This window comes from Notechis scutatus, chromosome 1 (assembly GCF_049901735.1).
Source record: "Notechis scutatus isolate UNSWTSFEM ecotype Mainland chromosome 1, rNotScu1.2, whole genome shotgun sequence".
Classification (NCBI taxonomy): Eukaryota; Metazoa; Chordata; class Lepidosauria; order Squamata; family Elapidae; genus Notechis; species Notechis scutatus.
The window spans coordinates 26,126,687-26,154,569 of NC_142009.1; the positions used below are offsets into that span (position 1 = coordinate 26,126,687).

Consider the following 27,883-nt stretch of genomic DNA (forward strand, 5'->3'; position numbering starts at 1 on the left):
ATAATTGTAGTTTGCATTATAAAGTCTTTTAAAATTTAAAAGGCAAAATATTTTTAGTAAAATAAAAACAGACAAATAACATCCTAAACAAATCTAAGGTTGCTGAATATTGCATAAAACTGGGGAAATTATTTGCCTGGAACTAAAAACAGACACATGGATTCAACCTTTGAAGACATTGAAAAGCTTCCATTTCTAGTGGCCACCTAGTAATACGAATTTGCATACAGTAGCTCCAGTAATTATCACAGGATGATGAATATTAGGAATATGTGAAAAATACTGTTCATTTGGGATACATAATTTTAAAAAATCAATTTTAATTGAATCTTGAAATGGATTAAGAACCAATAAAGAAATAATTTAATTAGTGTCTGATCTTGCTCTTATATTCTGGAGAAACAAGAAAAATCTATTTTCACATACAGGGAAAAAAAGCCCAGAAACCATCAAATAAGGCAACCAGCATAGCTTATTTTAATGAAATGTTTTAATTTGGGTTTTGTTATTATTATTACCTTTATTGTCAGAGTACAACATGTGTACAATGAGACTGGCTGAGCTTCCCTTCGTGACCCTTCCCCACAACACAACTCACAGTAAGGGCAGAAGTCCCTAACCCAGACCCAATCTTATTACACTATGTGACCTTGTTGCACAAAGTGCGCACCCTACAAGTCTACCATACTATGTTGACATGAAGTTATTTTCTGTTCAGAAGTCTGTCAGCCCACAGGTAGAAACTGTTCTTCAGCCTGTTGGTGTGGCTGGCTATGCCTCTTTAGAGAATTGAAATTGCTGTGTGAAATAATAATGGGATATAACCATTAGGTATATATAACCCATTGATAATGCTGAATGTACATTATGAAAACATTCAATTGTTGGGTGTGAACAACTACAGATGTTTTCTTACAGCAAATCAAAGCACTGGTATATCTAAAGGAATTCTGTGCCTCTGATTCCATCAAAATAAATTTGGTTGCTATTCATTTCCCCATCACATTCTTATGATTGATGAATAGCTGGATAAACAAAACAATCAGATTGCTTACATCTTGACTCTCCAGTAGATTTTATTCACTCAGATCATTCCTATGTGCCATTTGGATGATGACAGCAAAGTGCTTTACAGAGGCATGTGAGTTAATGTCCAAGCAACATGGCCAGACTTACCAAATATGTGATAGGTATAAACTGTCTAGTATCTCTTAACCCCTCATATTCAGTAATAGAAGAAACTTCAAAGACTTTATATGGCTGAATCAGTTACTTCATTACAGAAATGAAAAAGTAATAAATGGAGATGTATCTACTGCAGAAAGCAGGAAGCTAGCCATATACACACACGTCATTAGATGCTTGGTTATTCCTTTTAAACTATTTACGTAATTTTGTCTGCCCTGGGAAGCAAGGATTTCTGCTTCCTGAGTATCAGTTTTCATGGCTGATACTGATTGAGGCCATCCAGCTGAAGTTGACCAAGGGAATTGCTGAGGCCAAGTAGTTTTTAAGATCTTCAAAAAAGACTGGACCTCCATGGGTCATTTCTGCAAAAGATAAAACTAATTGTAGAGCAGAAACCGGATCCCAACAATTCAGTACCATCATGTGCTTTGGGAAGGGAGCTGCTTTTGTATCAGAAAGAGATAGATGGCTGCGGGCCAAAGCCAATTTATTTGGTTTCCCAGTTTGGTTTAGTGGTTAAGGCACAGACTACAAAACAAGGAGACCCTGAGTTCAAGATCCATCTTAGCCATGAAAGCCAGCTGGGTGATTTTGGGTCAGGCACACTGTCTCACACCAAGCCACCTCCCAAGATTGTGAAGAAATTAGGAGGTAGAGGTTTGCTGCCTTATTTGTAAAAAATAATAAAGACGACACAAATAACAGTGTTCTGTATAATGTATAGCCATGCTGGCCATGTGACTATAGCAAACAATGCTAGCTCCCTCAGCCAAAAAACGGAGTTGAGCACCACACCCCAGAGTTGGACATGACAGGGATACTTTAATCTTTTTAACAAAAAAGATCAAAAATGGGTAATTTCTTCTCAGTTAAATTTGGGAATGAGTATATTTGCTACCATCCCACAATGATAAATCCAAAATCAATTTATTGGCATGGCTCTGATTAATTTTCCTTTAGCTTTCTTTTCTCACCTTTCAGCCTCGCATAAAAACATAAGTCTCATTTCATAACTCATGTTATTGGAGTAGGACGGGGGCGGGAATTCAGGTTTGAGTCCATTCTCAACCATGGAAACTGACTCACGTGGGGCTTTGGAGCTCTGGGGGGAGTGTTCTTGGGCTCTTAGGATGGTATCTCCTTGGCTCCTTCCAGCTCTTGGGTTGTGATTTAAGTGCATCTTTAAAAAAAATTACAATAGCTACATCATCCCAAGGTCCAGAAACAAGAAATCTCAAAGAAGTATCGTCTGACTCTAAAACTATCATAACATCAGAAAGAAGACTAAGGAAAGATTACATGGAAATGCTGCAGAATATGCTCCAAAATTCATTATATAAACCCAGGGCCATACAGCCGAAAACATGCTTCTAATTCCACCCACGGGAACCTAGTACCGTAGATGCATTTTACAAAATGCATGATCCGCACTCGCAGAAATTAGCACGGCGGTAATTCCATCAATCGCCCCATTGCTTTAAGACGCCTGAAGCCTCTTCTTAGGAAGAAAATGGAGCACAGCTCACTAACATACTTCCGTCTCTTAAACACCGCGTGATTTGCCCGGCTTCCGCCCTAACTATAGACGCCAAGCGGCGGCGGCGGCGGCGACGTGGATATTTCTTTTGACTCTTATGCGACCGAAGCTTTTCTCGCCGGCTGGTCCTTCTTGTGCCGACGTGTGCTGAGAATTCTACGCCTGCGCCACGTCAAGGAGGTCGGATCTGCGCATGCCTAGTCGAGATCAAAGCGCTGTGGTACCGAGAGCTACGCTAGAGAGGAGGGGAGTCGAGGAAACAGCAGCTTAGTGCGGAATTGGCATGAGTTGACCTTTGACCCCGGCTTCGCTGATCCAGTCATGCCTCCTCGCCGGCCGCCCGAGCTCTACCGGGCTCCGTTCCCGCTCTATGCCCTCCGCATACACCGTGAAGCTGGACTGGCGCTGATCGCGGGGGGAGGCGGCGCCGCCAAAACGGGGATCACGAATGGCTTGGTATGGAAACTACCGGAGTAGGGCACACCCCTCCTCCTGCCCTCGGATTCGCCTTCTGTGTGTTGGCCGGAAGATCCCCTCCTGCCCCTAGAGCTGTAGCCCACCACCCGGTTAGGGGAATGGGGAGGGGTGGTGGTGTTTGCTGCAACTGTCAGAACAAGGTTTGTGCAGCATTGGACGAAGTTGCTTTGGTGTGGGGAGCACAGGGAGCATTATATAGACTCCAAAGTAAAAACGTGAAAAGGACACCAAGGGGGAAAGTGGCTACGCAGGAACTACGGGTTGTCCTTTCAGGCAAGCACAAAACCATGCTTGAAGAAGAGTTGTGCCCTCTTCTGTACTCATCCTTTGGTACAATGGTAAGGAAGGACAAATCTTGTCATCCCTGGCAAGATTTGCCCTTGGGTAGATAAGGAAGAAGGCCGTTTTGCAGAGGTAGTTGTGCATCATCCTTCCTTTTCCTATTTTGTTCCCCAAGCATTTCTTGCAGCTGGACTGGAGAGATGGCAAGTTATCTGCCTCACTGCTACATGCTCATGACACAGAGACCCGGGCTACCATGACTATGGCGCTGGCAGGAAATTTTATTGCTGCAGGGCAGGATGCTACTTGCCATATCCTGAGTTTCCAGCTCTTTAAATCTGGGCAGAAAAAAGGTGGCAGCAGTGGCGATAGTGCTAAAGCAGGTGAGAACCTAACATTTATTTAGCTACAGAATTGAATTCCTAATATATTAAGGCCCAGAACAATAGCGGTCTAAAAACTAAGGTAAAAGTGAAAACAGCAATACTTACAAATCTTGCTGATGCTGAAAATGGACAAGATCTGCAAAAGAGAAAGTTGGGAGCCGCTGGTCAGAGAGGTTTATAGTATATTTCCTGATGTGCCATTATGCCTTTAGGTGCTGGTGATAAGGATCTACGGAGACGCAAGGCCCCTGTCCCTAGTGAGAAAAGCAATGGCAATACACACAAGGAGATGACAGAGGTGGCAGTGGAAACTTTGCACTGTGTCCAAACAGACACCAGCCCAGATACTCTACAGAAGGCTGTGTGCTTCAGTGATGATCATACCCTTATGGCTACTGGTGGCGTGGATGGATTCCTGCGAGTCTGGGAGGTATACCTGTATGGGGAGATGAAGAAATGGCTTGGTGTGTGTTGGGGAGCAAGGCTACAATGGTGAAGAGAAGAAGAGGAAGACTTGGGTTGCACAGCACTTCTTTTGTACATAAGAAGTGTGGACATGGAGGTGATGGTAAATCTCTTTTCTCTTCCATCTTCCACAGTTTCCTAGCATGAAGAAAACTCTTGAATTCCAGGCACACAATGGTGAGATAGAGGATATAGCATTGGGTCCTAATAACAAGGTGAGAAGACAGATTTATTCGTTTCTACTGCTTATTAAGTGAAGTGATCTTAGGTGCCAATGAAGAAGGCAACATTGCACAATCTTCCCAGATTATATTCCATCAGGCTGAGGGAACAAGAGGAGAGAAGGGTTTGGAAAGAGCAAGTGATAGAATTGAAAATGGCCCAAGGAGACAGGGATAGAAAGAGTTTCTGGAGAGATAATGTGGTAGACATTATGAGGACATAGATAATTTGCACAAATAAGAGTTTTTAAAAATCCATTTCTTTTTAAAGATATTTAATAAAAACTAATTTATTTCTTTGCTATCCTGAACCTTCCCCACATTTTGCCATTTCCTTCAAGTCTGAGAGGATGTCTGAATCCTAAGGGATTTAGGGATTAGTAGTGATAGTGGAATAATAAGATAATTAGCAAAAAGATTGCCACAAGAGAGTAGCATATGGCAATCCTTCCCCACATCCAAAGGAAAAAACTCAGAAAATCAATCAAACGTTTATTGTTAATGCACAACATGTGTACCATGAAATTGAAAAAAATCTTGTCTTTCTCCAGTTTTCCCAAAGGCACCCAGCCAGCTTTCATGCTGATGTGAATCTAGGCAATTACACATTATTAAATTAACCATGGTCAAACAAATAATGGTTTAGTGTTATAGATGAATAGCCTTTGCTCAAAACAGTAATGTGAAAGACAGTGTGAAGGAATTATGTATCATTCTTATCTAGGCAAGTTGAATAGCCTTAAGAGTAGAGCACCACTGAATTATGTAGCCGCCTCTGACAGTCCACAGCATTTTCTGCTACTTTCTGGAGTAAGGAAAGGCATAGAAAGCAAGAAAATGCAATATTTCCATATTGGAGCATGCTTTCCATTGCACAGAACAGTTTCTGAAATCAAAAGAAATAGCTTTTTAAAAGCACGGATTGTCAGACTCCTTGCTGCTGTATATGAAATGTGCATACCATTTAAAACTGGGAAGGGATTTCAAATCCAACAGGGACCAGAACAATATCAGATTTTTGGTTGCTGCTAACTTTGATAGTTCCCAGGAAAGATAGAAGGAAGGAAAACATTCAGAGACAAATAAATATGTGAGGACACAGAGCACCCATTAAAGATTCATAAAACAGAGAACAGTTTGACTGTTACTTGATACTTGATGAAGCACAGTGGAATAGTTGAAACTCTTTTATCTTTGGGTAAAGACTGGCTGGCATTGTTTTTATGGCCAAGAGATAGTAATGGTGGTTGGGGACCATGGCTGCTCATATTGCTTCTCTCCAGGTGGTGACCGTGGGACGGGACTTCCAGTGTTGTGTGTGGCAACGAGATCAGATGGTGATGGGTCTGCGTTGGAATGAAAATCTTCCAGGCATTCCAGACAAGACCTACCGCTACCAGTCTTGCAAGTAAGGGAATACATAGACAGTTGGTCTGGACCATACATGTGTATTTTCTATTTGGATGTTTCTTCCTTCTTCCACAGGTTTGGTACAGTTGAAGACCAAGCCAAGGCATTGCGACTGTACACGGTGCAGATCCCCTACAAGCGTGAACGACGTCCGCTTCCCTGCTACATCACCAAATGGGATGGACATAGTTTTTTGCCCCTGCTCACTCGTCCCTGTGGCAATGAGGTCATCTCATGCCTCTCTGTAAGGTGAGAACTTGGTTTTCCTGTGTTCCACTTTCACAGAAGAAAGAGTTCTGGTTCTGTTTTGCATAACACCCTTAACCTAAGGATGACTAAACAATGCTTTTTTGCAAATTTTCTGCATTTGCACTATATTTAACCATATAGACTGGATTTGCACAACATGTTACCTGTAGCACACTTGGGCCACTTGGCCTGTATGTTGTAAAATGGTGGTGTTAGATGTGTGCCCGAATAGGAGCTGAAGCTCCGTAATAGCAAACTGTAGCCTCTCAGACCCATTTTTCCTCTACTAGCCAGTAGGATTAATGAGAAGGGACTTTGCAAACACCTTGAAGAGTTAGTTTGGGTATTTCAAGGCTGGAGCCTGCTTGGCCTTCAGAGGAAATGCTAGTCCTCTAAAACACATTTCTCTATGTATATTAGTGTACATGAATGTTATGGGGAATGCACATGGCTCTCTTTCTGTGCTTTCAGTGAGACAGGCACATTCCTGGGTTTGGGCACTGTCACAGGCTCGGTTGCCATCTTCGTCGCCTTTTCTTTGCAGGTATGAGTTTACCTCTCCAAGATTGCGTATACATAATGCTCAGCTAGCTGGGCCAATCCCAGCACACACAAAGCCTGGTCAAGGCACAAGCCATTGTTGGGGTGAGGATGTTGATGCTTACAGTGTTTCAAAGTCATGGTTGGTCTAAGGCTGGTATGCGTACAGTTGCAAGATCTTGCAGCAGGCTCTATAGGGAAAGGAGAGGATTACCTTGACTCCTGAGAGTCACTGTCAGATTTCCTCCAATTCTGTGTTTCTTTCTACTTCTCCAGAGACTGTACTACGTGCGGGAAGCACATGGCATAGTGGTCACTGCTGTGGCCTTCCTGCCTGAGACTCCTGAACTGCTGAAGAGCAATGAGGCAGCCCTGCTAAGTGTGGCTGTTGACAGCCGCTGCCGCCTGCACCAGATTGCCTGCCGGCGTATGTTCAAAGCTGGGATGGTGGATTTAAATGTGGGATGGGAGTCCTGCCCTGCCAATATGGGGCCTTCTACGAACTCTTGGTGATTCAATGCTCTTTCTCTTCCCAGGGAGTTTCCCCATCTGGCTGCTGCTGCTCTTCTGTGCTGGGCTGATTGTGGGCACGGTCCTGTTACTACAGTTGGCCTTCCCAGGGTTCCTCTAATCTTTCTTCATGGTGAGGTTCCTGGAAAGCTTGGACCTTCTCTGCCCTTCCTGTAAAGGATGCATCTTCTCCTTTCTTACCTCAGAAACTGGAGAGGGGATCCAGAAGCCAGGGCAATGGTTGCCCTAGTGAAGTGCGTGGTCTGGTGGACTTGGCCAAGTTGGAGGCTGGGCCTCACATTGATCAGGTTTTGGCCTTGAGCAATTCTTGTCTTAAGCCCTTCACGCTGAATGGGGATGAAGGAACTCTACGCCTCCATTTTTGACTGATCTGTGAGAAACATTCCAGCATTATTTGCTCTGAGAAAGATTTCCCGTTTAAGCTCAGGGCTTAAACCTTGTATTATTAAACACAATGATGGAGCAGAACCTTTCCTTCCTGCCTGCCTTGTTGGTTACTTCTCCATTTCCTTTTGGCTTGAGCAGAGCTGGAGGTCATAGCAGTAGAGGGGTTCTTTGGGGCCAGAAACAAAGGAGGCTGCAGCTGCTCCATGAAGACTCACCAAGAGACTGTCATTTGGAATAGCTCTGCCATACCAAGTCTAACAGGAATGAAGCTATTTTCTTATTTTTCTGACATGGCTATGTAAGAGGAGGGGGTGGAGAAGATTAGGGGTTTGGGGATTCCCTTCCCTCTTGAGCAAGGCTTCGAGAACATCTACAGCTTGACTCCAAGAATCTCTCTAAAATACTCTGAATGTATACATAGAGCAAAGATGTTTGTGTTCATGCACATGCATAGTCTGTTTACAGTTTGCTTATGTCAGCAAATCATAGCTGTTCTCATGAAAAATCTGAGGATTTTCAGCAATTAACAGGGTTTCAAGCATTCTCCAGTATAGATTGTTCCATGAAGTGTACATTTATTTCCCCTCTTTCATTAGGTTGATTTCTTATTTTGGGACTTGGAAATATGTCAGCAATATCATACTTGTTCAATTATTTTAAATTCCCAGAGTTTATTGGGTCATCACTTTTTCATAAAAGTGAAAATCATGACTGCTGATATAGTATGCTGGCTTTTGCCAATCAAAAAAAAAAAAAATGAAAATGGTCACAATCTGAAAAGAATGTTAGGATAGGTGGTTCTGCATCAAGGAAGCAAGAGAAGGAATTAATCTTCCTTCTCTTGCTCCCCTGATGCAGAGCCATCTATCCTAACATTGTCTCAATTGAGTGAGCCAGTAACAGAAGATCAAATGAACAGAAACTTGAAGTTTCTACATGACCTTCATATATACTATTTTTATGTTAAATAGCAATCTTTTGGGCTGTCTTCTTAACTACTTAACTAATTAGATGATGGCTACATTAAGATACCATGTAAACAATTTTAGGGGATTTTTTGTTGTGCTCAACTTACTTGGCTACATAATGGTTCAGAAGGTTGCTTATTTCAGTCATTGGGATAAGCATGTTATACAACTACAACTGCATTCAAAAATGGCCTTTTGACTTCCATGTCCTTGGTGATGTTTAGTTACTTCATTCTTCCACAACAAATATATTTCTGCATCAAAATTTCATGGTGCGGAAAATAGGACTATTGGGAGAAATCTGGCAAGATCACAGAGTCTTTCAGACCATTTGAGAAGTTCCACCACTCAGTGTCCTAGTTTACACATTATACCATACAGCTTCTTTGGCTTTTCTCTTAGTTTGAAACGAGACATTCATAGCTTGGTAAATCACAGTTCAGCAATATATTATCTAGAATAATGTGAATTCTCTCTGCAATTAAGTCTATATTTGCCCTGATAGCTTGGCTTTGTATGATAATGGTGGTTTGAAATTCCTTTTCTTTTTTTTAAATTCAGAAGCTACTGAGAGAATATAACATTGTCTTTTAATAGAGTCAAGTAATCTACCAGGGCTTTGTCTGCTAACATGATTTCCAGAGTTGTAGGTGGCAGATCTTTCATTGGCCTAAAAGTTGAATCTATGTAGATATATCCATGCTATAACCATTCTTGCTTGCAGTCATATTTCCTGATTGGGAAGAACTTGAGCAATAATATTTATTGTGATATAGTAGCACTATTTTTCTGTTCTTCCCTTTCCTGAGTCTCCAACATGCTAGCTGAAAGTAAGGGAAGCAGTAACTTCTCTTATTTTTTCCTAAATGACCAGCTTTTATTACTTCATTCTATTTGTGTCATCTTTTCAACTGTATAACGAAATAGCCCAGTTTTACATCTTATGGGGGGAAAATATGTACTTTTACTGGTTATGAACTGATTTGGTCTAGATACCAAAAGTTATTGTAGAAGATGGCAGCAACTAAACATTGGCTGATCTTGACACATTCAATTGGGACATGGATGAGACCCCTCCAGGAAATTGCAATTGTTGGCTAGACCAGGAAATTGGAAAATCACACCAGAAGAGGGCAGTGGCAAACCACTCCCATTGTGCTGCAGGATTCAAGCTTGACCAAGAGAACTTTACTTTTTTCTTACCAAAACCAAAATAATGGTCCCTCTGCTAGGGTCGCTCTTCTCTTGGGGAAGGTTGATCCAGGTTTCATGCAATGGAAGTACAGGTGAAACTCGAAAAATTAGGATATCGTGCAAAAGTTCATTTATTTCAGTTATGCAACTTAAAAGGTGAACCTAATATATGAGATAGACTCATTACATGCAAAGCAAGATAGTTCAAGCCGTGATGTGTTATAATTGAGATGATTATGGCTTACAGCTCATAAAACCCCCAAATCCACAATCTCAGAAAATTAGAATATTGTGAAAAGGTTCAATATTCTCGGCTCAAAGTGTCCCACTCTAATCAGCTAATTAAGCCATAACACCTACAAAGGGTTCCTGAGCCTTTAAATGGTCTCTCAGTCTGGTTCAGTAGGACTCACAATCATGGGAAAGACTGCTGACCTGACAGTTCTGCAGAAAACCATCATTGACACCCTCCATAAGGAGGGAAAGCCTCAAAAGATAATTGCAAAAGAAGTTGGATGTTCCCAAAGTGCTGTATCAAAGCACATTGATAGAAAGTTATGTGGAAGGGAAAAGTGTGGAAGAAAAAGGTGCACAAGCAGCGGGGATGACTGGAGAGGATTATCAGGAAAAGGCCATTCAAAAGTGTTGTGGACTTTCACAAGGAGTGGATTGAGGCTGGAGTCAGTGCATCAAGAGCCACCACACACAAACGGATCCTGGACATGGGCTTCAAATGTCGTATTCCTCTTGTCAAGCCGCTCCTGAACAGCAAACAACATCAGAAGCATCTTACCTGGGCTAAAGAAACACAGAACTGGTCTGTTGCTCAGTGGTCCAAAGTCCTCTTTTCTGCTAAGAGCAACTTTTGCACCTCATTTGGAAACCAAGGACCCAGAGTCTAGAGGAAGAATGGAAAGGCACACAAGATGCTTGAAGTCCAGTGTGAAGTTTCCACAGTCTGTGTTGATTTGGGGAGCCATGTCATCTGCTGGTGTTGGTCCACTGTGCTTCATTAAGTCCAGGGTCAACACAGCCGTCTACCAGCAGATTTTGGAGCACTTCATGCTTCCTTCTGCAGACGAGCTTTATGGGGATGCTGACTTCATTTTCCAGCAGGACTTGGCACCTGCCCACACTGCCAAAAGCACCAAAACCTGGTTCCATGACCGTGGGATTACTGTGCTTGATTGGCCAGTGAACTCGCCTGACCTGAACCCCATAGAGAACTTATGGGGCATTGCCAAGAGAAAGATAAAAGACATGGGACTGAGCAATGCAGAAGAGCTGAAGGCTGCTATTGAAGCATTCTGATCTTCCATAACACCTCAGCAGTGCTACAGGCTGATAGCTTCCATGCTACGCTGCATTGAGGCAGTAATTGCTGCAAAAGGGGCCCAAACCAAGTACTGAGTACATATGCATGCTTCTACTTTTCAGAGGTCCGATATTGGTCCTTGTACATTCCTTGTTTTATTGATTGCATGTAATATTCTAATTTTCTGAGATTGTGGATTTGGGGTTTTCATGAGCTGTAAGCCATAATCATCACAATTATGACAAATCACGGCTTGAACTATCTTGCTTTGCATGTAATGAGTCTATCTCATATATTAGTTTCATCTTTTAAGTTGCATTACTGAAATAAATGAACTTTTGCACGATATTCTAATTTTTTGAGTTTCACCTGTATTTGTAGCTGATTTTTTAGAGGAGAAAAAAGACCACACACTATTAATTGTTCCCCAAGGCAGAAACATTAAGAGCTCTAGAAGATTGAATTAAAGTATCTTAACAAATTACCTTCCCAACTGCAGCAAAGGCTGGTTGGGAGAAATTCAGACTGAAAATGGGGAAGGGGATTGTAGGATGAAGTGTCTGGTAATCATCTCCTTTTTTGCAGAGCACATTCTAAGATGTGGCATCAGGTATAGTATACAACCCACTATTTTACCTGGGGTTTGCTTGAATTTTTAGCCAAATATTTTCATACGGAAAAGCACACAAAACTCTCCTTTACAAGAGAATCCAGGATGGAGGAATTAAAACAACAGGGAACAGTTGGTGTCCTCTTTATATATAGAACAAACAGCCATATGCCAAAATGCTAGGAAAACAATCCTGGATTTTGCTGATCATTATTACAGCATCTTCATCTGTAGTTGCCATTCATAGCAGCAGATTCTGGCTAGGAGTCCTTTGGGAAAGGAAATAGGTACCCTAGGAGGACAGAAAGGATGTTGTGCATGGTGGCCCAACTGGTTTTGCCTGAGGGGGTTTATCTCTCTAAGGGAGGTCATATTCACCCTTCTGTATGGTGGACGTCTTGAGTCTTGATCATGTGCTGATCAACGTTGTATTTAAGTTCTGTCCAAGTTGTTGGCTTCCCATGGCTACTGTTACAGCTGCCAGCTCCTCCTGATGTTTGAAAACAGCATCCATAAACTGACTAAAGACACGGTCCATGTAACTCTGATGGCGAGGTAGGAGCCCTTCTAGGAAGCCAATATGGCCGCCTCGTGCAGTCACTAAGAGGGCGAGGGTGGGAACGTGCTGTGCTGTCTCTGTGGGGATAGCTGGAAGAAGACAGAACAAATCAGAGCAGGCTCCCTAGTGATCTTTCTCTACCCCAGGAAAAGTATAGGACTCACCATGTTGAGGAGAGAAGGGGTCATCTGAAGCATTCAGGCACAACACCGGCACTTGCAGCTGATGCACCTTCTGGGAGGGACTGGCTTCCCGGTAATACTCCTGGCATGACTTGTAACCAAAGATCACAGATGTATAGCGCTCATCAAACTCCCGGATGCAGCGAGCCTGGGAGAGCAAACCCAAGGGTGGGAAAGAAGAGAGAGAGCACATAAGGGCCAAGGCATGGAACTGAGCTTGGGCCTAGAAAAGGTTGGGAGGGTGGAGAGATGGTACCTTCAGCACATGGTCCACATCCAATCTTCCTTCAGTGACCTTTCTATGCCTGGAAGGGAAAGAGTGTTATGATGAGACACAGAAAGTGGATTTTCTGAAAGGTAGTCGTGATAGCTGTCTGAGTTGGCAGAACTTAGGCAAGAAAAACCAGAAGTACACATATAGACAGGGTGTAACCAGGCTCAATAGCAGTAACTGTGAGAGGGATCTTGGAGTCTTAGTGGACAACCAGCTAAATATGAGCCAGCAGTGTGCAGCAGCAGCAGCCAAAAAAAGCTAATGCAATCCTAAGTTGCATTAACAGAGGGATACAGTCAAGATCAAGGGAAGTACTAATACCACTCTATAAAACCTTAGTAAGACCACACCTAGAGTACTGCATCCAGTTTTGGTCACCACATTATAAAAAAGATGTTGAAACTCTAGAAAAAATACAGAGAAGAGCAACCAGGATGATTAGGGGACTGGAGACTAAAACATGAACGGTTGCAGGAATTGGGCTTGGCTAGTCTAGTGAAGAGAAGGACCAGGGGAGACATGATAGCAGTCTTCCAATATTTGAGACGCTGCCATAGAGAGGTAGGGGTCAATCTATTTTCTAAAGCTCCTGTAGGAGAGACAAGGAACAATGGATGGAAACTGAACAAGGAGATATTTAACCTGGAAATAAGGAGAAACTTTCTGACAGAACAATCAACCAATGGAACAGCTTGCCCTTGGAAGTTGTGGGAGTACCATCACTTGAGACTTTCAAGAAGAGATTGGACTCCCATTTGTCAGAAATGGTGTAGGGTCTCCCACTTCGGTGGGGGATTGGACTAGATGACCTACAAGGTCCCTTCCAACTCTGATTATCTGCTAAACTGGGACTCACCTATCTAAGTTTTCAATCTTGAGCTAGGCAAGTTCCCATTATAACATACACTCACCGTTTGACCAAGTTGCACAGGTTGGTTGTGAGGTACTGGTTGAAGAGGAATTGGTTGAGAGGCCGCTCAAGGGAACGGGTTGTCTCAAATGAGTCCCAAGTCACTGAGAAAGTCATGGCAGCCACCAGTCCAGCCTCCTGTCCCTTTTGCCCCAGATAGTTGAGCACCAGGATTCTGTCAAAAGAGAGTGAGTAGCTTTGGGCTGGGCTGAACACAAATGGAGTTGGTTTCTTCCTATCCCTTCTATGGTTAAATCAAAAGACAGCTGGGAGCTGAGAAATTGCCTATCTGAAGCTTTGACCTCTCATTCTATTCAGAAGTCATATTATAAATGCTACACTTCCCTAAAGAAATTCTATGTTCTAGAAAAAGTGTGTTTGGTGTTTCTGACTCATATCCATTGCCAACATGACTGAGCAAACAGATATCCGGGCTGCCTTTCATCTAGATTTATCAATTGGGGACAAAGTTCTATCTCAAACGTTTTGCCTTCGCTCTGTAATTGGTTCCAATATGAAAGAACAGGGTGACACTGATTTGTTCTGTGAGGCTGTTTTCTGGAGCTGTTTCACTGGTTCTCATTAGCCTCTTGGACTCTTGAGATAAATAACCAGACAGTCCATGAGCAGCTGGGAAAGAAAAAAACAGCCTCTATGGAGACTTTCATTTCTAGTTTTCCACACAGAGTATCTACATAACGAATAGGCAGTCTTTGACCTACATGCAATCATGAATACCCTCATCTCTGTAGCCCACAAAACATTTGCTTTTATTTATTTGTTGTCACGGGAGGGCAATGGATAGAAATGGGTGCCACAACTCTTTATATATGCTTTATTCCTCAAAAACTCCTGAATCACAATGACATTAGCCTGATCCTTGGAAAGATTAAGGGATAAAATGCCTCTGGTTTAGAACTGATTTTGCTCCCCCACATGCAGGAAAAAAATATATCCCCAAATGGATCATTCCTTCTCCATTGTCATTAAATTATCAGCCATAAAAGTTGCACATCTGTCGTATAATTACAATCTGGCTTCCAGGCTACATGGGGTAAGGAAAGGCCATTGAAAAAGCTAACAAAAAACAAAACAAAACAGCTTGCTGGGTTCAATCAGTAGGAACCTAGGGTATGATTGTACTGATACAAGGAATAATAAGATTTACATTTTCATTGGGAACATTATTGCAATAAATAACTATGTTTTACAGCTTTTTTTAAATAAAGGGCTTTGTTCTGCATTCCTTCTTATCTAAAAAAATGCTTACAGTAGTTTATAAAGAGTGATAAAATCAGGAAATAAATAGTGCTGCTGAAGTCATTCTCTTGTCCACACCTTGTGATGCCCTTTGTTCTATATAGCTTCTCACCTAAAAAAACGAGGCTTACAACAATTTATAAAGGCTGGTGAAATCCATGGAATACAGTGTGATTGAAATCATACATTTGCACACAACTTGCAAACAATCAAGGTACTATGCAAATTATGTGGTAACAGCATAATCAAACAACATTGTGCCATATGAAAAAAGTAAAGCTACAATCAGAAGGTTGGGGGAAAGAGAAAGTCATATTTAGTAGAGGTTGGTGCCTTATATGAGCCTTCAGCTAGGTTGAAGATACAGCAGAATCAAAGCTTTTGTCCTATAATCATTTTAAGGTTATTAGCTTTTGACTCTTTTGAAAGGGAGTTGGTTTGGGAAGTTTAAAAGCACCCAGTAGGATCCTTTCTTCTTCAAAAATATCGTCGGCAGTGCTTTTCTTTATCTCTGCTTCGAAGGCCCTCGGCCATAGTTTTCCTAGAGGTGATCTATCTTTGGTTTAGCCAATTATACAAAGGATTCCAATTGTTGTAATAGGATGAGGATTCTTTATTTTTTAATGCTTGGGTTAGTTTGTCCATTTCGGCGCATTGTAAAATTTTCTGAATAACCATATGTTCAGTGGGGATAGAAGGTAATTTCCAGCATTGGGCGAATGCCAATCTGGCTGCGGTTAAGATATGAATTACAATATACTTCGATTTTTTGGGTATTTGTTTATCGAAAATTCCTAGAAGGAAGGACTCTGGTTTGTACTCAATTTGTTCCTTGGTTATTTCCTCTAGCCAGCGCCTAATTTTTTGTCAGTACTTCTGGGTTTCCTTGCATGACCACCACATGTGGAAGAAGGTACCTTCTATGCTTTGGCATTTCCAACAATTGGGGCTCGTGTTGGGGTGCATCTTCACCAATCTCGAAGGGGGCAAGTGCCATCTATAAAACATTTTATATGCGTTTTCTTTATAAGCTGCTGATTTCGTGATCTTAATGTTCCTGTTCCAGATCCTTTCCCATTCTGCTAGGGTAATGCTCCGTCCCACGTTTCTGCTCCATGCAATCATATTTCCTTTGACAATTTCTTGTTCTAATTCAGTTTCTAATAAATGTTTGTAAAATTTAGATATATTTTTTTTGCTCGGTCCTAATAGGATTTTGTCTAATGTCTGTAATTTATTGTAGATTCCAAATTCCTTAATATCTTGTTTGTATCTACTATGAATTTGAAGGTACACCCACTGATCAATTATAAATCCTTGCTCTTGTAATTCTTGTCGTGTTTTCAGTTTTCCTTGTGGATCTAATAAATTTTCGTACTTCATCATTTTAGTTATATCTAAATTATTAGGGTGCTATCCATTGGAGATAGCCAAATCGGTATTTTTAGATAGAGTTTTTACGTATTTTTTCCAATTGGTTAATAGAGAGTCCCTGATAAGATGCCTATGGAAATATGATTGCCTGGGTTTCCCAGTTTCCCACAGAAAGGCATGCCATCCTTTTTGCATATCGTGGCCTTCTAATATTAGTGTTCTTTTGTTGGTTATATTCACCCATTCCTTTATCCATAGTAGGGTGGCTGTCTTATAATATATTTCCCAGTTTGGCAGGCCTAACCCTCCTCTGCTTTTCAAATCTTGTAGGGCTTTTACATTAATCCTAGCTTTTTTCCCCTGCCCAATAAATTTCAGTGTTATCTTGTTTAATTCCATAAATTTTTTTTTATTTAATTTGATTGGAATCGTCTGGAATAGATATAGAAATTTTGGCAGAATATTCATCTTAATCAGAGCAATCCCGCCCAATAAGGAAAGTTGTAATGTACTCCAGGAATCTAAATCTTTCTTGAATTGTTGGAGAAGTTTGTCATAATTGTTCACAAAATATGGTTTTATTTTAACTGTTTTCCCTACTCTACCCTTCCCCTCCCTTACTCTTCCCTTTTTCCTCGCTTAGGCTTTCCTCTCTTTCCCTCTTGGCCTATGCTAAGGCCTGTTTGTCTTTTTGTTGTACATAACTTGTAGTTGTGTTGTGCTTTTAAAGGTAAAACTAATAAAGTATTTTTCAAAAAAAAAAAAAAAAGCACCCAGTAGGTGTAACACATCTTCAAGGACACATGGTACCCCTTATTTTAGCAAACGGCAGGAACTCAGGCTACTGAAAATTGTGGTACTAAATATATTGGTGATGCAATCAAGGATGTTTAAGTGTATGAAATAGGTGAAACAAGTCACACAGAATCTGAGGATTGCTCACCCTGACGTCTGTGTGTCTCTGTGTGTCTGTGTGTGTATCTTAGATGCCGCAGATGCCGCTGAAGAATGTGTCATTGGTGGAATGTAAATTGAAATACACTGGTATGTTTGGGAAGAAGAACATGATGATGATAATAGAGATATCATATTTAACACAATATTTTAACTGATAATGTGAAATACCCAGACTCTATCTTCCTGGTATGCTCCTTGGAGTCAGAAAATTGTGCTTCCTCATTTTCCCTTCCTTTGTCCAATCTAAGTCTCACCCGCCAAGAGAAATGCCAACTGCCATCAGTGGTGCACAAGGGAACCGACGCTTGATGTGGTCCACTACCAGTTCCAAGTCCTCAGTATTGGAGGCACAGAAAGACCGGTGCGTCTGAAAATAAGAGAGAGGGACATGGATGGGAGATCAAAAGCAACCCTGAACAGCAGCAAAAAGCTGCATCTTCTAAAAGAGAGGCACATGAGTGCGTATGGATTACCTGTAGCAGACAAGCCCTCTGTCAACTCATAAAATATTTCTCTGGTCTTTTTAGAGTTGCCAACAGAAAGGGAGGTGGGAGCAGTGCACAACTTGCAAAACCAAAACTGCATTCCATAAATGTTTTCAAAGATAGTAACTAGGTGACTGAAGTTTCTGCCACACAAAATTCTAACTGGAGAGCATGATTGATGACTCTTGGCTATGGATGTGTCCCATTGGAGAATATGAATTATGATACACCCAGAGGGTAGGGGAGAACCAGGGTCAAGGGTAACAATGAATTATGTTATGTGTCTCAGAATCGGCTATACCCAGGCAGTGCCGGCATGTTAACTCTCAATAAATCCTTTTTAAATTTTGGAAGTTTGGCTTGAGACTCATGATTTAAATGGGAGTAACTGCCAGAATCCCGACACCCTCCTTTCCCCATGTAATTAAAAGGATTTGTAACTATCTCAGCTGCCAACATGTACACACAAACAATTTTGTGCTACACTGCAATAGTTCTTACCAGCAGCTCTTCTCCTCTGCATCCTCGATTATTAAACACAACAGCCCTGGAAGGGATAATGGTAAATTTCCATAAGAAATAATTTTCATTTTCATACAACCCTATTCTCATTAGCCCTCAAACAGAACTGAACTCCCAAATGAATGGCGCACTTGATCCAAAGTGAAACAAATCCAGTTCTCCAAATCTCAAAACATTGGGTGGGTTGTTTTTTTTTTGTGATTCTCACCTGTAGCCGTGGCTCTGAGTGTTGCATACCAAATGTAGAATGTATGTTTCTTGGCTGTTGCCTGTCAAGCCTGGCAAAAACAGGACAATGGGGCAATTTTCTGGGTCAGGTTGGGTCCCATCATCAGGATCAGCCCAATCCAAGAACAGCTGCCCTCCATCTGCGGTTTGCAGCAATTCACTGAATGAGATGTCAAAAGATTAAGCAAAATGTGGACAGAATGGCACTCACTGTTATGTCTACTGCCTCAACCCAACAATGCCCAGAAGTAGCAATGGCCTCCCTCCTTCATAGTGGACCCACCTGTGGTAGGAGACAAATGGGCAGGATTTGATAAAGGCACGGACAATGGTCTGAAGTCGACCTTCAAAGCACCATGGTGTAGGGTAGAATGTCTCCTTCACAATGGGACAATACTTCTCCAAGAAGGACCGGAAAGGCTGACAAGCCACCAGGAGTGGGCGCTGCAAAGGATCGAGTGGAATTACAGACAATGAACTTGAAAAACAAATCAAACTCAAGATGTCCTCCACTGCCCTTCAGTGGAGAAACTCCTCTACCTGCTTGTGGAGAAGATGAATCACCCTGAGGCAACAAGGCAGGAAAGCATTTGCAAATTAGATGAAAATCTCCCCCCCCCCGCCGCCCAAAAAAAGCTTCTCATAATACCCCAAGAAGCTAATAAAAGGTTATTTTAATATAACAGCTTCAAAAAGTACAGTAGAAAGGAACCATATTTATCAAAAGACTGAGATGCCCTTCTCATGAAGAAAAACTAGAATGGCCGGGACTCTCTAGCTTTGAAAAACACTGTCGGGGGGTAGGGGGGATGAATAAAGTAGATAAAAATAATGGATAAGGATATATTTTTCTTCCTCTCTCAGAATGCTAGGACCAGAAGCCATCTAATGAGGCTGAGTGGGAAAAGATTTAGGACAGATTAAAAAAAGGAAGTAATTTTTCACCCAGCCAATAATGGGCCTGTGAAATTCATTACCACAGGATTTGGTTATGACCACTAATGGATGTTTGCAGAGATTCTCAATCATCCAGGTCATAGTTGTCCCAAAGGTGGTTTTTCAGGGGGCAATTGGACTTTCTTGTTTTTTCTTCTGAAGATGTTTCATTTCTCATCCAAGAAGCTTCTTCAGCTCTGACAGGATAGTGGGGAATGAAAGGATTTATATTCCTTGTCAGAGCTTAAGAAGCTTCTTGGATGAGAAGTGAAACATTTTCAAAAGAAAAAAACAAGAAAGTCCCGTTACCTTCTGAAAAAGCTCCTTTGGGACAACCATGACCTAGATGACTGGAAATCTCTACAGACTGTTAGCTCTACAATTTGGGATGAACACTCTTTGAATGATATGGGAGTAGGAATGGATTTCCAGAGAAAAAAATTGCAGACTACAGGAACCAGGAGATGACCCTGAGGACACAGAAAAACCTCGAAGTGCTTCAAGGACCCTCTAAAAGGATGCAAATGTCAGCTGTCTGCAAGGAATATAAATCCTTCCCCACTATCCTGTCAGAGCTGAAGAAGCTTCTTGGATGAGAAGCGAAACATCTTCAAAAGAAAAAACAAGAAAGTCCAGTTGCCTCCTGAAAAAGCACCTTTGGGATCACTAATTGATGGTTTTCAAGGGCAATTGATTAAATTCATGGAGGGAAGCCTGAAAATTCCTTGGACTAAAAGACTTAGTGTTATCTCTGGGTTGGGGATTGCCTGCCCTAACCAGTAGCTGCAAATGAATGATGACTGAGAGAGGTGTATCGGTCTCCTTGGCTTGTGAGTATCTTAGAGGCATCTGGTTGGTCACTGTAGAAAACAAATTACTGGATGAAGATGAGCATTGGCCTGATCCATCAGGTTTGTTCTTATGTAATATAGGTATGTGTAGGCAGACGGGCTAGCACATCAAGATTACAGTCAAAATAGTCATCTACAGAATTATTTTTGAAGGCATTGTTCTGCCAGGTTTCTGGGAGGGAGAAATAGAAGCTATATTGATCCCTCTGAAGGATATGCCCTAATTTTGCAATCCTAGAACCAAAGCAACAAAGGCACAGCCCAGATTATGCAAAGGCCAGAATTTGTAATAGGATCCAAGGATCTGTTTCTCAGCAGGCAACTCGTCTGTCCTTATACGATAAACATCTTCTGTTTCTTAAAATTCAGCCTGCAATGCAAAGTTCAACTGAATGTAAAACATGGAACTCTGCATGGCTATCTTCTGGATATCAAAAACCAGGAGACCGTGAGTTCTAGTTCCACCATATGCATGAATGGTTGGATGATTGTGAGCTAATCACTCTTTCTCAGCAAAACTCACCTCAAAGGGGGTGGTTGCGGGGGGATAGGAGGAGGAGGGAGTACTATATTATGTATGTTTGCCACCTGGAGTTGTTCATAAAGATAATAAAGGTGAGATAATAACTCAAGCCTAGCAAGATGGAGTGGCTGTGGATATTTGGACACTCCAGAGACAAGGTTCTTCCATCTTTAGTTCTGGATGGGGTTTCACTACCCCAGATAGACCTGCTGCACAATCTGGGGGTTCTCTTAGACGTTTGGCTCCTAGTCAGAAAGCAGAGGGCAGCAGTGGCTAGGAAGGTTTTTTTCACCTCTTTGGGTGGTATGTCAATTACACCCATACCTAGACTAGGAAGCCCTGCTCACAATAACCCATACCCTTGTAACCTCTCATTTAGACTACTGTAACATGCTCTACATAGGGCTGCCCCTGAAGAGCATTTGGAAACTCCAACTGGTGCAGGTGCAGGTAGTAAATGGTGCCAGATATATCGCACATTTGACATCACTTTTGTGTGAGCTGCATTGTTTAACAGTGGGTTTCCAGGTGCAATTCAAGATGCTGGCTGTCACCTGATACCAGATTAACTGTGGTTGAACAAGATAAAAGTAGTATGCTGAGATGGGAGATGGACAGATCAGAATTTTATCTCAGATTCCAAAATACAGAGGAAGAAAAGGGACAAAACCTAGCTGAGATAATGATAGAAATATTGGCTGAAGCTTTGGAAATAACTGAAGAGAAGATAATGGATGGAATAGATGAGGTTTATTGAGTCTTCACAAGATACGTAATGAGAAATAGCCTACCAAGAGAAGTTCACATCAGATTTACAAAGAAAGCCATTAAAAGGCAAATATTGCAAGTGGCAAGAGAGAAAACATTGAAATATAAAGATAAGGAGATTGTGGTTTTGAAACAAGTACCCAGGAGAGTGAGAGAGATGAGAAGAGAATACTAATTCTTGACCAAATTGCTACTTAAATAAGAGGTGAATTATAGATGGCTGATTCCAGAAGGTTTAATGTTCACATGGCAAGAACAGAGATACAGAATTGATTCAATTGAGAAAGCTGAATCATTTTATACAGAATCTTTCAGAGGGAAAGAGGAAGAGGCAGAAAAAGAAATTTCACTAATTGAATTCCAAGAGGACTGCCAAATGATGACTGAAAAAGAGGAAGGTGCAGTAGGTGGAAAGGAGGAAGCCAAAGGACAACGTGAACCAAGATCCACGAGAGCTGCCAAACCTAATTATAAAATATAACCATGGAAGAGAAAAAATTGATTACAATTAATATAAATGGACTTAATTCAGCCGTTAAAAGAAGGAAAACTTTCCATAAATTAGAGAAATTAAAATTTGATATAATCTGCCTACAACAAGTACATATTAAAAAGCAATATGAACAATTGTTGATACAGCCAAAACTAGGGAAAATATTTACCTCCTTGACACAATGTAAGAAAAGAGGAGTGGTTTTATATATTAAAGAGACCATTCCAGCAAAATTGATTTATACTGATGACGACGGAATACTAATGGTGGAAATAATGGATAATAATACGAAAACACTCCTGATTGCAATCTATGCCCCGAATGATAAACAAGAAGAATTTTATAAAAAATTACATATCAAAATAATTGAACTGGACTATGCTAATATAGTTATGATGGGAGATTTTAATGGAATTGTAGACAACAAACTGGACTATACAGCACAGAAAACAATAAAGCAAAACAGAAAGACTCTCCCTAAATCTTTTTTTAATATGGTAGATGAAATAAACTTAAAAGATACATGGAGAGAAAGAAATGCTAAAACTAAACGATACACCTTCTACTCAAATAGACACTTATCATGGTCCAGAATAGATATGATATGGATGTCAACAGAATTGTTAACTAATATTCAAGAAATAAATATTGAAACAAGTACATGGGCAGATCACAATCCAATGACAATTAAATGGAAAGGACAAAGAAGATCTAGATGGACGCTAAATAATACTATTTTAAAGGAAAAAGACTTCACACAGTGGATGGAGAAAGAACTGCCTTTTTTCTTTAGAGAAAACAAAAAAGAAGATACATCAATCCAGAATGTATGGGATACAATGAAGGCATATGCCAGAGGCTTGATAATAAACTATACAAGGAAAAGAAATACCATGAAAAGATTAGCCTCTAAGGCATTAGAGGATGAGTATAAAGGACTTGAAAAAGAGCTACAGAAAATGCCACAGAAAAAGGACATTAAGTTAAAAATGGATATAACTAAACATAAAATGGGTCTAATAGAAAAAGAAGAATTAGCACAGAAAATTAGAGGTGCTAAACAGAATTACTTTGAAGATGCAAATAAACCAGGTAGATGGTTAGCATATAAACTGAGAAAGGAGAAAGAATCAAGGAAAAAAATGCAATTAATAGATGATCAAAGCCAAGTTTGCTATGGTAGTAAAGAGAAGAAGGAAATCATTCGAGACTATTATGGGAAACTATACACACAAGAGAATATTGATGAGGAAAGAGTCAAACAGTACCTACAGAATGCTAAGTTACCCCAGATACCTAAAGAGATTGAAACAATGTTAGAAAGCAATATAACGATGATGGAGTTAACTGAAGCACTCAAGAAGCAAAATAATGGAAAGGCACCAGGCCCAGATGGACTTTCGGCAGAATTTTACAAAACATTATAAGAATCGTTGAATCTTCCATTGCTAGAAGTTATGAATGAAGTTATGTTAAAGAAGAGGATACCTAAATCATGGTCTTATATCAGAAGCTTATATTACACTTGTTCCAAAAGAGGAGGCCGATCCATTACAAATCAAGAACTATAGACCTATTTTCCTACTAAATGCAGATTATAAAATTTTTGCTTCAATATTGGCAGAAAGACTTAAAAAATACTTAAATAATTTTATTCATCCTGATCAAAATGGATTTCTACCAAAGAGACAAATTAAAGACAATATAAGAGTAATCTTGGACACTTTGGAATATTATGAGGCACATCCTGAAAAACAAATGGCTTTGATATTTCTAGATGCACAGAAGGCATTTGATAATGTGAATTGGCGATTCATGTTGTTACTGCTGGAACAGATGGGCTTTGCTAGAAAATTTATTCAAGCAATAAAAGCTATATATCATAAGCAAACGGCAAAGGTAATGATAGAGGGAGAACTGACAGACTCTATTGATATAAGAAAAGGAATAAGACAAGGGTGCCCACTGTCACCTCTGTTGTTTGTGTTAACTTTGGAAGTGCTAAATAGAAATATTAGAGATGAAAAGAATATAAAAGGGATGAAAATTAAAAAGGAAGAATTTAAGTTGCAAGCATTTGCAGATGATCTGGTTTTTATTTTAGAAGACCCACTAGAAACAGCATCAAAATTGATAGAAAAGAGACATATGGAAAGGTGGCTGGTTTGAAAATAAATAAAGATAAGACAAAGATCTTGACAAAGAATATGCTATCAAGACAAAAGGAAGAACTGGCAGACCTATTGAAAATTCAGGTCACGAATAAGATCAAGTACTTGGGGATATACTTGACAGCAAGATGCAATACACTAAAAGAAAATAATTATATCAAACAAACAGCAGATAGCGCTAGATTTGGCGAAATGGGAAAATTTACAACTGTCATTAATAGGGAGAATATCAACAATCAAGATGAATATATTACCCAGAATTTTATATTTGTTTCAAACTATTCCAATTAGGCTTGGAAAAGATTTCTTTGAAGATTTAAATAAAATTGTGTTGAAATTTATATGGCAAAGTAAGAAAGCAAGAATAAAGTTAAAACTTTTGCAAGATGCTAGAATAAGAGGATTTGGTTTGCCTAATTGGGAGTTGTATTACCAAGCTACAAATTTGATGTGGGTTAAGGAATGGATAACATTAAGAAATACTAGATTGTTGACATTAGAAGGACATGATCTGTTGTTGGGGTGGCATGCTTTTCTATGGTATAAAGGAACTAAAACACAGGGGTACTTTAGAAGACAGTATATACGGGAGTCTCTGTGGTTAAACTGGGAGAAGATTAAAAGACAGTTATTTGAAAATTCCAGTCTGGCTATCGACTATTGAAGCATTTTCTTATCCTATAATGTACAAAAAGGAACAACATGGTGAAATATTGAATGGTGAAATATTGAATGGTGAAATATTGAATGGTGAAATATTGAATGGTGAAATATTGAATGGTGAAATATTGAATGGTGAAATATTGAATGAAAAGGGTGAACTTAAATCTGTACAAAAACTAGAGGAACAAGGTATAAAGATGAATTAGTTTTCATATGCGCAAATACATTCAAGGTATGATAAAGATTTTAAAACAGAAAGGTTCTATGATAAACTGACTGATTTAGATAAGATTTTGACAGGTACTGATGAAAAGGTTATTATTGTATGGATTTTTATTAGAAATTAAACTAGAAGAAGAACAAGTTAAAGAAACTATGATTGCTTGGGGGAAGAATTTTGGATATGGGATTGATCTAGAGAAATGGCAAAAATTGTGGTCTCAAAATTATAGAATGACAATGTCAACAGCATATAAAGAAAATTTGTATAAGATGTTTTACAGGTGGCATTCCCCCCCCCCCAAGAATGTTCAAGAATAAATCCGAAAAATGTTGGAAATGTCATCAGACACCTGGCTCATATTACCATATGTGGTGGACTTGTGCGGATGCTAAAAAATACTGGACTAAAATCCACATTTGACATCACTTTTGTGTGAGCTGCATTGTTTAACAGTGGGTTTCCAAGTGCAATTCAAGATGCTGGCTGTCACCTTTAAAGTCCTACATGGCCTAAGACTGGGTTGCCTTTTTCCAACAGTCTCTACCCATCCAACCCAATCTAACAGAATGGGCATGCAGCAGATCCTGTCAGCCAAAGAATAGTGCCTGGTGGGAAGACAGGCTTTTTCCATGGTGGCCCGTGGATGGATATGGATGGTCCTTCCTTCAGATATTAGAACAGCCCCAATCCTGTTAGCCTTTCATAAGGCTCTAAAAATTTGGTTATGTTCCAGAGCATAAGGTGCTTGAATGTGTTCAGGGTCCTGTTTCCTGGCTGTATTGCTAACTGGCCCAGTATCTCAATTACTATATGTATTTATTTTGGACGGTTTTATTGTTTTAAAATGTTTTTAGTGTCTTAATAATGTTTTCAATTGTATACCTGGGCAGCTATAGAAATTGAATAAATAAATAAAAATATTCTTCCATGGCAGGCTTGAGTATATGAAATTGAGTTTAGCCTTTCTAGTGGAGACTATCTAAGGGTGTCTTGGCTTTTGATGGAGCACTAATCCAGTTGTCCAGGCTAGAACCAGTGTGGTATAATGATTAGGGTGCTGTATTAGAAATTGGAAGAGTGAGAGTTCTAGTCTTCGCTTTGGCCTTCAAACTCTTTTAGGTCAGCCCTGCACAGCATGGTTGTTGAGGGGAAAACAGGAGGGATATTATGTATGCTGCCTTCAGTTGTACAAAGTAAAAGCAGAATATAAATTTAAACAAACTATAATGTGAGTTAACCAAGTTGCAAAGACATCTGCACAGTAATACTTGATAGCCAAAACAAGCACATCTCCACCCACGAGAAAGGCGTAATTGCAAACAAACTAAATATCTGGAGAGCTTTTGGCTAGAAGTATGATAAAAATCAACCAAAACTCAGCTTGTATATTCTTTAATGAAAAGGAGATGAAAAAAAGAAAACAACATAAAGGGAGTTGTATTTTGGCCAGAACATGCCAAGACTTGCCAACTAAAACGAAGGTGAAAAAACAGAAGTAGGCAGGAGAAAGCAAGAAAGTAGTGAGGAGTTTGTCCCTAATGACTTCTGTAGCAAGAGCAGAAACAGCAGCTTAAGTGCAGTATACTTCAATTGAGTGGCTTTTTGGCAATCCTCCATAAGTTAGTAAGGTAGTAGGAAACGGAAAGGATGGAAACCGGGGTCAGAGCTATGCGCCCTTTCGGAGTTTGGTGAGAACCTTCTAATACATTTCAGGGAAATTAAGAGTCGTTTTTATTTCCCATCGCCCCGAAGAAAAAAGAAGACTCAGAAGCCGCTCCGCTCATCGCTTCGCCAACAGGCTCTGTTTCACCGCCTCCCCTAACCCAACCCTAAGCGTGCCCAAAGAAGCTGCAGTGCCGGTACTTTTAAGGCTGACCTTGGGGACGTGCGCCCAATAGTACAGGAGCCAACCGGTGCTGCAGCCCAGCAAAAGCGACAGTCCCAGCATGGTCTTGACTTTGTCTTCCCTCGTCGGCGGAATCAGTGTCTACGGCCGCCCAGGAAAGGAAGGCGCCGATACAGCAAACAAGGCGAATACAAAAGTCAGACACAGCCCTTGAAAGTCAGGCTCCGCCCTCTTTGTGACGAGCAGGCGCCTTTGCTCCGTCAGCCGCTGCAGCCATTTTTGTGGTGGGCATTTCCCGTTCGTCCCACCCGGTACAAAGCGCAAAAGGCCGGAAGGCGGATTAGGGTTCAAAGGGGTTTGAGCAAAGGAACCTTGCACTTCTGTCGCCCTTCATGCCATTTCAGTGTGTCTCCTCCTTTTTTCTGGGGAGGGAAGGGAAAAGTCCGCGGCGATTTTCCTAAGCACTTCCTTGTAATGGGCTAACTTACTTTATTCAATCTTCATCCATTACCATCGCGAACCTGTCCGCCCCGGGCTTGTTTTGTATGAAAATGAGTCTAGGAGACAGACCAAATTCCCTGAGATGGTCAGTTGGTGGAGATGAATCGGGAGAATAAGGGGAAAAAACCCTCTAAGGCAATAAAGGGAGAAGGAGCAGAGGAGAAAGAAAACATTAGGTTAAGAAAGCATTAAACTGACAAGACTGTCCACATCAAGCTAATCGAGGCATCAAGGAAAATGGAAGAGGAAAGATAAAATGTGGGATTTAAGATTATTGTATGATTTCACTTCCAAGAAAATAAACAGAACTTCTGAAGATTCTGAACACTCTTTGTCATATTTGCCAGGTGAAGCTTGGACACTTAATATATGAGTAGAAGAAGATCAAACCTTTGTT

The 27,883-nt window shown here is 40.6% G+C and overlaps 2 protein-coding genes across 2 annotated transcripts; one reads left to right on the forward strand and one right to left on the reverse strand.

The window, feature by feature from the left end:
* Nucleotides 1-2,928: 2,928 nt before the first annotated feature.
* PREB (prolactin regulatory element binding) lies at nt 2,929-7,754 on the forward strand. The gene is made up of 9 exons (XM_026671586.2): nt 2,929-3,181; nt 3,660-3,867; nt 4,083-4,300; nt 4,470-4,550; nt 5,840-5,964; nt 6,042-6,215; nt 6,687-6,759; nt 7,032-7,182; nt 7,292-7,754. Exons 1-9 carry the CDS (start codon nt 3,047-3,049, stop codon nt 7,384-7,386), a joined length of 1,260 nt encoding a protein of 419 aa, XP_026527371.2. The 5' UTR covers nt 2,929-3,046; the 3' UTR covers nt 7,387-7,754.
* A 4,120-nt stretch (nt 7,755-11,874) lies between these two features.
* Nucleotides 11,875-27,208, reverse strand: ABHD1 (abhydrolase domain containing 1). The gene is made up of 10 exons (XM_026671589.2): nt 27,016-27,208; nt 18,795-18,955; nt 18,492-18,671; nt 18,263-18,308; nt 17,531-17,643; nt 13,687-13,860; nt 12,758-12,806; nt 12,484-12,649; nt 12,139-12,408; nt 11,875-12,052 (listed from the first exon to the last, which is right to left on the reverse strand). Exons 1-9 carry the CDS (start codon nt 27,085-27,087, stop codon nt 12,170-12,172), a joined length of 1,200 nt encoding a protein of 399 aa, XP_026527374.1. The 5' UTR covers nt 27,088-27,208; the 3' UTR covers nt 11,875-12,052; nt 12,139-12,169.
* Nucleotides 27,209-27,883: the final 675 nt, after the last annotated feature.

Coding starts and splice junctions, on each gene's coding strand:
- PREB (XM_026671586.2), top strand. CDS start 3,047: ATGCCTCCTCGCCGGCCGCCCGAGCTCTACCGGGCTCCGTTCCCGCTC. Junction 3,182..3,659: donor CGGGGATCACGAATGGCTTG/GTATGGAAACTA, acceptor TTGTTCCCCAAG/CATTTCTTGCAGCTGGACTG. Junction 5,965..6,041: donor TACCGCTACCAGTCTTGCAA/GTAAGGGAATAC, acceptor CTTCTTCCACAG/GTTTGGTACAGTTGAAGACC.
- ABHD1 (XM_026671589.2), bottom strand. CDS start 27,087: ATGCTGGGACTGTCGCTTTTGCTGGGCTGCAGCACCGGTTGGCTCCTG. Junction 18,309..18,491: donor ACTCAGAGCCACGGCTACAG/GTGAGAATCACA, acceptor TATCCCTTCCAG/GGCTGTTGTGTTTAATAATC. Junction 12,807..13,686: donor CTGTGCAACTTGGTCAAACG/GTGAGTGTATGT, acceptor TTTCCCTTCCAG/GCATAGAAAGGTCACTGAAG.